The sequence below is a fragment of the Crinia signifera genome, chromosome 9 (genome assembly GCF_055691185.1).
Source record: "Crinia signifera chromosome 9, ASM5569118v1, whole genome shotgun sequence".
Classification (NCBI taxonomy): domain Eukaryota; kingdom Metazoa; phylum Chordata; class Amphibia; order Anura; family Myobatrachidae; genus Crinia; species Crinia signifera.
Genome location: NC_139225.1, coordinates 1,465,684 through 1,479,841, shown reverse-complemented (window position 1 = coordinate 1,479,841; position 14,158 = coordinate 1,465,684). Strand labels below are relative to the sequence as shown.

General features: G+C 50.1%; 1 protein-coding gene across 1 annotated transcript in view; it reads left to right on the top strand.

Moving 5' to 3' along the window:
* Positions 1-1,524: 1,524 nt before the first annotated feature.
* The window catches only part of USP20 (ubiquitin specific peptidase 20), a 66,830-nt gene continuing 54,196 nt past the window's right edge, over positions 1,525-14,158 (top strand). The window contains exons 1-5 of the mRNA XM_083160865.1: positions 1,525-1,646; positions 7,374-7,530; positions 13,017-13,070; positions 13,147-13,209; positions 13,293-13,430. Of these exons, the coding sequence (XP_083016991.1) occupies positions 7,450-7,530; positions 13,017-13,070; positions 13,147-13,209; positions 13,293-13,430 (336 nt within the window). The 5' untranslated portion in view covers positions 1,525-1,646; positions 7,374-7,449. The remainder of the gene's footprint in view (positions 1,647-7,373; positions 7,531-13,016; positions 13,071-13,146; positions 13,210-13,292; positions 13,431-14,158) is intronic.

The window sequence follows — 14,158 nt, the reverse complement described above, 5'->3', positions numbered from 1 at the left end:
TGACAAGAGTAATAGTTGCTCATAACCAAGCCACATGTACCTATCATTTGTCCTGTCCATTCTATATAAAGCTAGGTAGAATCTGATTGATAACATGTAAGAGGTGCATATAAGTCAGTTATGGGTTTATCCCTATTCTCTGTAAAATATAAATATATAGCAGAAACAGTCTGGGGTCACGTCGCACCAGCCGATGGGGACACATCGCACCAGCCGATGGGGACACATCGCACCAGCCGATGGGGACACATCGCACCAGCCGATGGGGACACATCGCACCAGCCGATGGGGACACATCGCACCAGCCGATGGGGACACATCGCACCAGCCGATGGGGACACATCGCACCAGCCGATGGGGACACATCGCACCAGCCGATGGGGACACATCGCACCAGCCGATGGGGATATGCAGTGTCAGTAGGTTATAATGAGAGGCCTCTACAGGACACGGGTCAGTCAGCGAGATGCTCCTTCAGCAACAGCAAAACTGTATGCGGTCCCTGGGTCGTCACTGCTTAGTTCGACAGTCACTAAGAATGGTCGACATTCACAGGTCAACACAAGCTTAATGTCAACATGACTAAGGTCAACGTGAGTTTTTCACATTTTCTTTAAAAAGGTGTTTTTTCCATACTTTACTATTTACAAGTGGACATAGAGTGAGAATATAAGTGTGCCGAGTACAGCGAGGCACCGTGCCCAAAAACGCTAGCCATGTCAACCTTATTCATGTCGACCTAAAAAGATTGTGTCCACCTTCTATCAATGTCAACCATTCATAGGTGTCAACCTAGTCACTCTCGACCATTGGTTGTTGACCTAGACATTGTCCATCATCTATTCTATACCATAACCCAGCAGCCAGTGAAATACAAGTAATATAATAGTGTGTAATGCAGAAATAATGTGGAGCAATCCCGGACCTCACACCATTCGGCCGTCTTCTCAGACTTTGCACTTCCTTCGCTTCTTCTAGCTTCATCCTGCAAATGGAGATAACAGATTACCACAGTATCGCGTCCAATCAAAATGTCCCCGAACCGTCCTATTAATATCCACATAAACTACACACACTGCAAAGTGCAATGTAATGCGTGTTTTACCCATAGCAACCAATAAAATTCTGTCTAGCATTTCTTTATTGCTACATAGTAAATGATAGAACTAATCTGATTGGCTGCTATGTGCGAATCTGCATTTTCAACATAAGCATCCCAGTGTTAGATAACCACCCATGAGCTGCTGCCAGGGTATTCTGGGACTTGTTGTTCCACAATACATATCTAAGCAGCAGCACCTCTACATGGCCTACTACAGGAAGCAGCTCACCCACCTGACCGCTTTGGTCACCCCTTCATCCTCATCTTCCTCATCCGAGCTGGAGGTTCTGCGCCGCCGAAAGTTTTTCCCTGCAGGCATGTTAGTAAATAAGCGATATAATACTTCGCCGGAAGAGGACAGAGAAGCGACAATAAATAAACAGAGTGGCGCTTCCGGTGCAGGGTGATGACGTCTGCCAACTCTCCGAGGCCTCCGGGCCACGCCCCTGCCCTGGCAGCGTGGAGGAGCCAGGGATCAGCCGTCAACACTGCTGCGGAAAGATGGGGAGCCGCAGACTGGCAGCCCGAATAGCGTAGTAGGGAGGTAAGCGTCCTCCTCACACACAGCCTGGAGCGTATCCGTGATGGAGACGGGGTGCAGGCACATGGGGGGCTGCCAGGCTGTAGTATAGGCCACTGCTGTGACTGACAGCATGTATATACTGTATATACACCATGGTACATGGATATACTGTATTGTGCATGCTCAGAGTATATACTGTATATACACCATGGTACATGGATATACTGTATTATACATGCTCAGAGTATATACTGTATATACACCATGGTACATGGATATACTGTATTGTGCATGCTCAGAGTATATACTGTATATACACCATGGTACATGGATATACTGTATTATGTATGCTCAGAGTATACGGTATATACACCATGGTACATGGATATACTGTATTAATGTATGCTCAGAGTATACTGTATATACACCATGGTACATGGGATATACTGTTATTGTGCATGCTCAGAGTATACTGTATATACACCATGGTACATGGATATACTGTATTGTGCATGCTCAGGAGTATATACTGTATATACACCATGGTACATGGATATACTGTATTATGCATGCTCAGAGTATATACTGTATATACACCATGGTACATGGATATACTGTATTCTGCATGCTCAGAGTATATACTGTATATACACCATGGTACATGGATATACTGTATTATGCATGCTCAGAGTATATACTGTATATACACCATGGTACATGGATATACTGTATAATGCATGCTCAGCGTATACTGTATATACACCATGGTACATGGATATACTGTATTATGCATGCTCAGAGTATACTGTATATACACCATGGTACATGGATATAGAGAGGGCCGGAGCTGGTCCTGTGCATGCATTAATACTTCCATCCCTAGCACCAAGCTTCCAGGGCCTATACATGCACCGGGAGAACAGGGCCACTATGCAGCAGTCACTGGAAAAGCTTGTGACTGATTTGTGTATGTAGGACACCCTGAGGTATATGTACTAAGATGTGGAGAGAGATAAACTACCAATCATTTTCAGGTTACGTATCAGCTGATTGGCAGGTACATTACCTCTCTCCAAGGCTTAGTACATCTCTCCCAGGGTCTGATGCTTACGTATCCCTGTATACATAACAGGGTGTGATTCCGGATTGCCGATGGATCTTACGGATATCTGTAACCTGCGCGCGTGTGACGCAGAAATCCATCATGTCCTGCACATGCTCCACACCACACGTGGGTGCAGATAAAGTGGCCTGTGGTAACGCAGCAGCCAATCAGCTCCTAACTGTCAGATTGCAGGTTCATTTAAAAAAAATGACAATAAGGAGCTGTTTGGTTGCTGTGTTATCACCGTCCACTTTATCTCTCTCCATGGGGGAAATTTACTAAGATGTGTATTCTACTTCACATGTGATGTTGCTATGGGAAACCAATCAGAATCTACTGCTTATTTATTCAGCACCCTCTAGAAGATAGTAGACAGGATCTGATTGGTTTCCCATAGCAACATCACATGTGAAGTAGAATACACATCTTAGTACATTTCTCACTATGGCCCTTATTCTGGTTGGTGCGGTCGAGCCGCATATGCGGCTCCGACCGCACCAGACGTATCCCCGCCCACACTACGGATCGCCACGGCCGTCCGTACACGGACGGCTGGCGATCCGCACGAAAATGGTGGAGGCGTACGCCTCCACCATGGTGGGAGCTGCCCCCTGCATTCGATGGTCGACGACCATCGAAGGCAGGGCCGCACGCCGCGGCAGCTCCCGCAAGCTGAGACCACACGGACAATCGTCCGTGTGGTAGCTTGTATGGGGGCTGAAAGCTGACATCCGCCGACGTCAGCTTTCCGCCCCCATGAGTGGCGTCATGCCCTCATTACCATGCGTACGCCCCGCGTTTGCATGGGAACGCCCATGAAACGCGGGGCGTACACATAGGGAAATGAGGGGATGAAGCCCCTCACGCCCCTATACGCCCCCTTTGCGGCGGACGAAATCCCGTCTGCGGCGAAGGGGGCTGCACATGCGCAGATTGACCTCTGCGCATGTGCAGAAGAAAAACATCGGCGGTACGGCCGCACGCGGGCCGTACCGCACGAATCAAAATAAGGGCCTATGTCCTAATCCATAGACCTGGTAGTACGCACAGGAAGTGGACTTGTCTTTGCATGAACAGATCCATCTAGAGGGCGGGTAAGGCTGACATCAGTGGTGGTTTGGAGCAGGCGAACGCAGGTGGCACACCTGTTCCTGACTGACCTCCTGATACCAGCACGGACTGGGTATAAGTGCCAATAGCAATGATGACAGCCGCCGAAGGAATTTGGTCCGTAGCACCAGCTTTTAATATGATGATGGATAGAAATCAGCATAGACTGGTGGATACTCACATTTGCATAAGGGCCTGATTCAGAGTTAATCGCTAATTGGAGGGAGAATAGAATAGGTGGCGAGCACAGCAATTCTGCAGTGTGGCGAATGCACTTGCCCCCCCCCCCCTCAGGCTCCTGACAGTCAGCATTCCGATGTCGGAGAAATGATTGCGGGAATCCCGACTGTCAGCGAGTTACACCATACCCGGTAGTAGGTCTGCTTCATGCTGCATACAGTACATTACTAGCGTGCCCAGCTCTGCACAACGGTATCAGCTGTCTCCCTATAGTCACGGTGGTATCTACATAGTTCTGGTGACTTTTTCCTGGCAAAGTCTGGCTATATTATCATCTTCTGTATGTCGTTCAGTAGTTAAACCTGCAGTGCAGTGATCATACTGCTACTGTATATAGTATATATACAGTACATAGAAATAGGACCAGGTTGTCTGCTATGTATAGATAAGGATTTATACAAATGTTTGTTGTCAGTTGTCTGATTCAAATATCAAAATTTCAGCAGCTGCTCCGCAAATGATCATTATGTGTTGTGATAACATGACGTCGGCCAGTAACGGAACGTGGTCAGGAAGCTGGTGTTCAGTATACAGACTGCCATCAGAAGACCCGAAGAGGTCAGGATGCCTGATTCCTGACAGGCCGGCATACCGTTCAATGAACTTGGGGGGCAGGTTATGGTCAGGCTGGGGATGGGGGGAGGGGGGGGGGGGGGTTAGGCACTAATGAGATGACTTAAGGTTATTCTGTGGGGAGGGGAAGGTTAGTGCTAGGCTGAGGGGAAGGATAGGGCTAGACTGTGTGTGTGGGGGGGGGGAATGTTAGGGTTAGGCTGTGGGAGGGGAATGTTAGGGATAGGCTGTGAGAGGGGAAGGTTAGGGCTAAGCTGCAGGAGGGAATATTAGGGTTAGGCTGTGAGAGGGGAAGATTAAGTCTAGGCTGTGGGAGGGGAAGGTTAGGGTTAGGCTGTGGGGAGGGAGGTTTGGTTAGGCTGTGGGGAGCGGAGGTTAGGGTTAGGCTGCTGGGAGGGGAAGGTTAGGGTTAGGCTGAGGGAGGGAAAGGTTAGGATTAGGCTGCGGTAGGGGAAGGTTAGGGTTAGACTGCGGCAGGGGAGGTTAGGGTTAGGCTGCAGGAGGGTAGCTAAGGCTCTGGGTGGGGAAGGTTAGGGTTATGCTACGGGAGGGGAAGGGTAGGGCTAGGCTGTGGGGAGGGGAAGGTTAGGGCTAAGCTGGGGGGAGGGGAAGGTTAGGGCTAGGCTGTGGGGGGGGCAAGGTTAGGGTTATGCTGTGGTAGGGGAAGGTTAGGGTTATGCTGTGGGGAGGGAAAGGTTAGGGCTAGGCTGTGGGAGTGGAAGGATAGGGTTAGGCTGCAGGAGGGGAAGGTTAGGGCTAGGCCGTGGGAGGGGAAGGTTAGGGCTAGGCCGTGGGAGGGGAAGGTTAGGGTTAGGCTGCGGGAGGGGAAGGTTAGGGCTAGGCTGCGGGAGGGGAAGGTTAGGGCTAGGCTGCGGGGAGGGGAAGGTTAGGTCTAGGCTGCAGGGGGGCGAGGGGTTAGGGATAGGCTGTGGGAGGGGAAGGTTAGGGTTAGGCTGCAGGAGGGGAGGGGAAGGTTAGGGCTAGGCCGTGGGAGGGGAAGGTTAGGGTTAGGCTGCGCTGAGGGGAAGGTTAGGCTAGGCTGCGGGGGGGGGGGGGGTTAAGGATAGGCTGTGGGAGGGGAAGGTTATAGTTAGGCTGCTGAAGGGGAAGGTTAGGACTAGGCTGCTGGAGGGGAAGGTTAGGGTTAGGCTGCTGGGAGGGGAAGGTTAGGACTAGGCTGCTGGAGGGGAAGGTTAGGGTTAGGCTGTGGGGAGGGGAAGGTTATAGTTAGGCTGCTGGAGGGAAGGTTAGGGCTAGGCTGTGGGGAGGGGAAGGTTAGGGCTAGGCTGTGGGGAGGGGAAGGTTAGGGTTATGCTGCAGTGAGGGAAGGTTAGTACTAGGCTGCGGGGGGGGGGGGAGGTAGGGATAGGCTGTGGGAGGGGAAGGTTAGGGATAGGCTGCTGGAGGGGAAGGTTAGGGTTAGGCTGTGGGAGGGGAAGGTTAGAGTTAGGCTGCTGGAGGGGAAGGTTAGGGCTAGGCTGCGGAAGGGGAAGGTTAGGGTTAGGCTGTGGGTAGGGGGTTAGATTTAGGCACTTAGAAGGGGGGTTAGGTTTAGGCGGCATGGTGCAGGGGTTAAGTTTAGGCACTAGATAGGAGAGTTTTGGGTACCGAATATGGGTAGTATCCAACTAGATGTTGTCTGCTTTCAGGTGATAAAAAAATAGTCTAATATCTCAATTCATGACCGATGATCATTATCATGGTATCCAATTAACGGCCATTTTTATTGGCCAGAAATGAACCCGCAAGCATGCAATAACACATGGTATCCTGGATAGTTTCCCAATCCCACATGTATCACGGCTCTGACAACTGCTTATCCCGGATTTATGTTTCAGGTGCCTGAGGCACCGCAGCATGAACCCCAAGGGCCAGCATCTGGTAGAGGAGTGTGCCACAGCTAGTACCACTGCTAATAGGATTCCCCCTATATCTTTACAATCTAACCTCCGTCCCCACAGCCTAACCCTAACCTTCCCCTCCCACAGCCTATCCCTAACCTTCCCCTCCCGCAGCCTAACCCTAACCTTCCCCTCCCGCAGCCTAACCCTAACCTTCCCCCTCCCGCAGCCCTAACCCTAACCTTCCCCCCCACAGCCTAACCCTAACCTTCCCCTCCCTGCAGCCTAACCCTAACCTTCCCTCCAGCACCCTAACCATCCCCCTCCAGAACTCTAACCTTCCCCTCCCACAGCCTATCCCTAACTCCCCCCCCCCCCCTGCAGCCTAACCCTAACCTTCCCCTCCTGCAGCTTAACCCTAACCTTCCCCTCCAGCACCCTAACCTTCCCCTCCCACAGCCTATCCCTAACCCCCCCCCGCAGCCTTACCCTAACCTTCCCTTCCCGCAGCCTAACCCTAACCTTCCCCTCCCGCAGCCTAACCCTAACCTTCCTCTCCAGCACCCTAACCTTCCCCTCCAGCACCCTAACCTTCCCCTCCCCGCAGCCTAACCCTAACCTTCCCCTCCCACAGCCTAACCCTAACCCCCCCACAGCCTATCCCTAACCCCCCCCCCCACAGCCTATCCCTAACCCCCCCCCCCCGCAGCCTAACCCTAACACGACACAGACTAATAGCCACTCCCCAATCTGCCAAACAACATTCTCTTCCATACAGGCCGCACCGACACGGACTAATAGCCACTCCTTGCGGGTTACTGAGAAGGTTTGTGCCCAGTTATTACTTCATGTAAGATTATTCTATTCTTCTCTTCTCAGGCTATTTGTCCCATTATCCTTCATGCCTAAAACCTGAGGCGTTCCCCTTCTCTCTGTCCTGCTCCTTACAAGCACAATGGGGGACATTGAAGATTTCTGTTCACATCTGGATTCCATTGGAGAAGTCACTAAGGAGGATCTGATCCTAAAATCAAAGGTTGGTTCTTATGTTATTACACTGGCTGGCTGTGGGACTGGCCATACACATGTATTACACTGGCTGACTGTGGGACTGGCCATACACATGTATTACACTGACTGTCTGTGGGACTGGCCATACACATGTATTACACTGGCTGACTGTGGGACTGGCCATACACATGTATTACACTGGCTGACTGTGGAAACTGGCCATACACATGTATTACACTGGCTGGCTGTGGGACTGGCCATACACATGTATTACACTGGCTGGCTGTGGGACTGGCCATACACATGTATTACACTGGCTGGCTGTGGGACTGGCCATACACATGTATTACACTGCTGACTGTGGGACTGGCCATACACATGTATTACACTGGCTGACTGTGGGACTGGCCATACACATGTATTACACTGGCTGACTGTGGGACTGGCCATACACATTTATTACACTGCTGACTGTGGGACTGGCCATACACATGTATTACACTGGCTTACTGTGGGACTGGCCATACACAAGTATTACACTGGCTGACTGTGGAACTGGCCATACACATGTATTACACTGGGCTGACTGTGGGACTGGCCATACACATGTATTACACTGGCTGACTGTGGGACTGGCCATAAGTCCACATGTATTACACTGGCTGACTGTGGGACTGGCCATACACATGTATTACACTGGCTGACTGTGGGACTGGCCATACACATGTATTACACTGGCTGACTGTGGGACTGGCCATACACATGTATTACACTGGCTGGCTGTGGGACTGGCCATACACATGTATTACACTGGCTGACTGTGGGACTGGCCATACACATGTATTACACTGGCTGACTGTGGGACTGGCCATACACATGTATTACACTGGCTGACTGTGGGACTGGCCATACACATGTATTACACTGGCTGACTGTGGGACTGGCCATACACATTTATTACACTGGCTGACTGTGGGACTGGCCATACACATGTATTACACTGGCTGACTGTGGGACTGGCCATACACATGTATTACACTGGCTGGCTGTGGGACTGGCCATACACATGTATTACACTGGGTGGCTCTGGGACTGGCCATACACATGTATTACACTGGCTGGCTCTGGGACTGGCCATACACATGTATTACACTGGCTGGCTCTGGGACTGGCCATACACATGTATTACACTGGCTGGCTGTGGGACTGGCCATACACATGTATTACACTGGCAGGCTGTGGGACTGGCCATACACATGTATTACACTGGCTGGCTGTGGGACTGGCCATACACATGTATTACACTGGCTGACTGTGGGACTGGCCATACACATTTATTACACTGGCTGACTGTGGGACTGGCCATACACATGTATTACACTGGCTGACTGTGGGACTGGCCATACACATGTATTACACTGGCTGGCTGTGGGACTGGCCATACACATGTATTACACTGGCTGGCTCTGGGACTGGCCATACACATGTATTACACTGGCTGGCTCTGGGACTGGCCATACACATGTATTACACTGGCTGGCTCTGGGACTGGCCATACACATGTATTACACTGGCAGGCTGTGGGACTGGCCATACACATGTATTACACTGGCTGACTGTGGGACTGGCCATACACATGTATTACACTGGCTGACTGTGGGACTGGCCATACACAATGTATTACACTGGCTGACTGTGGGACTGGCCATACACATGTATTACACTGGCTGGCTGTGGGACTGGCCATACACATGTATTACACTGGGTGGCTCTGGGACTGGCCATACACAATGTATTACACTGGGTGGCTCTGGGACTGGCCATACACATGTATTACACTGGCTGGCTCTGGGACTGGCCATACACATGTATTACACTGGCTGGCTGTGGGACTGGCCATACACATGTATTACACTGGCTGGCTGTGGGACTGGCCATACACATGTATTACACTGGCTGGCTCTGGGACTGGCCATACACATGTATTACACTGGGTGGCTCTGGGACTGGCCATACACATGTATTACACTGGCTGACTGTGGGACTGGCCATACACATTTATTACACTGCTGACTGTGGGACTGGCCATACACATGTATTACACTGGCTTACTGTGGGACTGGCCATACACAAGTATTACACTGGCTGACTGTGGAACTGGCCATACACATGTATTACACTGGCTGACTGTGGGACTGGCCATACACATGTATTACACTGGCTGGCTGTGGGACTGGCCATACACATGTATTACACTGGCTGACTGTGGGACTGGCCATACACATGTATTACACTGCTGACTGTGGGACTGGCCATACACATGTATTACACTGGCTGACTGTGGGACTGGCCATACACATGTATTACACTGGCTGACTGTGGGACTGGCCATACACATTTATTACACTGCTGACTGTGGGACTGGCCATACACATGTATTACACTGCTTACTGTGGGACTGGCCATACACAAGTATTACACTGGCTGACTGTGGAACTGGCCATACACATGTATTACACTGGCTGACTGTGGGACTGGCCATACACATTTATTACACTGCTGACTGTGGGACTGGCCATACACATGTATTACACTGGCTTACTGTGGGACTGGCCATACACAAGTATTACACTGGCTGACTGTGGAACTGGCCATACACATGTATTACACTGGCTGACTGTGGGACTGGCCATACACATGTATTACACTGGCTGACTGTGGGACTGGCCATACACATGTATTACACTGGCTGACTGTGGGACTGGCCATACACATGTATTACACTGGCTGACTGTGGGACTGGCCATACACATGTATTACACTGGCTGGCTGTGGACTGGCCATACCATGTATTACACTGGCTGACTGTGGGACTGGCCATACACATGTATTACACTGGCTGACTGTGGGACTGGCCATACACATGTATTACACTGGCTGACTGTGGGACTGGCCATACACATGTATTACACTGGCTGACTGTGGGACTGGCCATACACATGTATTACACTGGCTGACTGTGGGACTGGCCATACACATTTATTACACTGGCTGACTGTGGGACTGGCCATACACATGTATTACACTGGCTGACTGTGGGACTGGCCATACACATGTATTACACTGGCTGGCTGTGGGACTGGCCATACACATGTATTACACTGGGTGGCTCTGGGACTGGCCATACACATGTATTACACTGGCTGGCTCTGGGACTGGCCATACACATGTATTACACTGGCTGGCTCTGGGACTGGCCATACACATGTATTACACTGGCTGGCTGTGGGACTGGCCATACACATGTATTACACTGGCAGGCTGTGGGACTGGCCATACACATGTATTACACTGGCTGGCTGTGGGACTGGCCATACACATGTATTACACTGGCTGACTGTGGGACTGGCCATACACATTTATTACACTGGCTGACTGTGGGACTGGCCATACACAATGTATTACACTGGCTGACTGTGGGACTGGCCATACACATGTATTACACTGGCTGGCTGTGGGACTGGCCATACACATGTATTACACTGGCTGGCTCTGGGACTGGCCATACACATGTATTACACTGGCTGGCTCTGGGACTGGCCATACACATGTATTACACTGGCTGGCTCTGGGACTGGCCATACACATGTATTACACTGGCAGGCTGTGGGACTGGCCATACACATGTATTACACTGGCGGACTGTGGGACTGGCCATACACATGTATTACACTGGCTGACTGTGGGACTGGCCATACACATGTATTACACTGGCTGACTGTGGGACTGGCCATACACATGTATTACACTGGCTGGCTGTGGAACTGGCCATACACATGTATTACACTGGCTGACTGTGGAACTGGCCATACACATGTATTACACTGGCTGACTGTGGGACTGGCCATACACATGTATTACACTGGCTGGCTGTGGGACTGGCCATACACATGTATTACACTGGCTGACTGTGGGACTGGCCATACACATGTATTACACTGGCTGGCTGTGGAACTGGCCATACACATGTATTACACTGGCTGGCTGTGGGACTGGCCATACACATGTATTACACTGGCTGGCTGTGGGACTGGCCATACACATGTATTACACTGGCTGACTGTGGGACTGGCCATACACATGTATTACACTGGCTGGCTGTGGGACTGGCCATACACATGTATTACACTGGCTGGCTCTGGGACTGGCCATACACATGTATTACACTGGCTGGCTGTGGGACTGGCCATACACATGTATTACACTGGCTGGCTGTGGGACTGGCCATACACATGTATTACACTGGCTGACTGTGGAACTGGCCATACACATGTATTACACAGGCTGACTGTGGAACTGGCCATACACATGTATTACACTGGCTGACTGTGGAACTGGCCATACACATGTATTACACTGGCTGACTGTGGGACTGGCCATACACATGTATTACACTGGCTGGCTGTGGGACTGGCCATACACATGTATTACACTGGCTGACTGTGGGACTGGCCATACACATGTATTACACTGGCTGGCTGTGGGACTGGCCATACACATGTATTACACTGGCTGGCTGTGGGACTGGCCATACACATGTATTACACTGGCTGGCTGTGGGACTGGCCATACACATGTATTACACTGGCTGACTGTGGGACTGGCCATACACATGTATTACACTGGCTGGCTGTGGGACTGGCCATACACATGTATTACACTGGCTGGCTGTGGGACTGGCCATACACATGTATTACACTGGCTGACTGTGGGACTGGCCATACACAAGTATTACACTGGCTGGCTGTGGGACTGGCCATACACATGTATTACACTGGCTGGCTCTGGGACTGGCCATACACATGTATTACACTGGCTGGCTCTGGGACTGGCCATACACATGTATTACACTGGCTGGCTCTGGGACTGGCCATACACATGTATTACACTGGCTGACTGTGGGACTGGCCATACACATGTATTACACTGGCTGGCTGTGGGACTGGCCATACACATGTATTACACTGGCTGGCTGTGGGACTGGCCATACACATGTATTACACTGGCTGGCTCTGGGACTGGCCATACACATGTATTACACTGGCTGGCTCTGGGACTGGCCATACACATGTATTACACTGGCTGGCTGTGGGACTGGCCATACACATGTATTACACTGGCTCTGGGAAGATGTCGGCATAGATAGAGAATATACTAGTGTGCCGAGCGTAGCAAATCACAGAGCCCAAACCATGTCGTCCTTTTGATCCGGTCGACCTATGGTGTAGACCTATTGACTGTCTATCTAGACAATATCTTTCTAATAATCCCGTTATAAAGCCTCACCCAAAAATTCCCTAAAGAGGAGATGTACCTAGCTTGGGGGGGTTGTACTGAGATATACAGACCCTTGTACGACTCCGCAGCTGTTTCTCCAGAGCGGACTCATCACAGGCGGACACTGATTGAACGTTTCGCTGACGTACTTCTCTGTCTCCTATCTCTCTGTAGGGGTCCTGCGAGTCATGCGGAGCAGGTGGTCCCAACCTGTGGGCCTGTCTACAGGTAACTGGCCTTTAATTGTGCAGGCGTGAGGTAGGTCTGTTCCTTCTTGTGACTGACAGATGCTGTCTGCTTTCAGGATGGCTGCCAGTACGTGGGATGTGGAGAGTCCTATGCCGATCACAGTACCTTACATGCCCAGGTGGGGGAGCCGGCGACACTAACGTTTGTGTATGAGTATCATCGATGTTACTGACTTACTGTGGTGTTATGCTGCACTTACAGGCTAAGAAGCACGATCTCACGGTGAACCTGACCACCTTCCGAGTCTGGTGCTACGCCTGTGAGAAAGAGGTTTTCTTGGACCCTCGGGCACCTTCTCCTACTCACTCCCAATCAACCTCCCCCAAGCTAAGCCACCGGGTGCGTCTCTAAAACTGCATGTGTGTAAGGGTGGTATGGTGGCTTCTGAGCACCTGAATGGTGAATATTGTGTAACAAGGAACTTTTCTGATGATGTTTTGAATTTGTTTATCGGACAAAATATATGGCACATAGAACTCAATAGCCGCACTGTACACTTCAATGGAATTAGGTGATGAGGGATGTCGGTATAAACAAGTGTAAGTGGTACTGTGTACAATAACAATACATTTATAGACAGAAGAACAGATACTGAGCCTTGCTTAGAAGGCTAGAGAAGTGGCACTGGGCAGTACTAACATAAAAAGTAATAGGAGCAGTTGTACATCCAGACTAATAATAGATGCCAGAAATAGAATAGAAGTAGTGCTGTGCAGTTGTACATACAGACTAATAATAGATGCCAGAAATAGAATAGAAGTAGTACTGTGCAGTTGTACATACAGACTAATAATAGATGCCAGAAATAGAATAGAAGTAGTGCTGTGCAGTTGTACATACAGACTAATAATAGATGCCAGAAATAGAATAGAAGTAGTACTGTGCAGTTGTACATACAGACTAATAATAGATGCCAGAAATAGAATAGAAATAGTACTGTGCAGTACTAACATACAGACTAATAATAGATGCCAGAAATAGAATAGAAGTAGTGCTGTGCAGTTGTACATACAGACTAATAATAGATGCCAGAAATAGAATAGAAGTAGTACTGTGCAGTACTAACA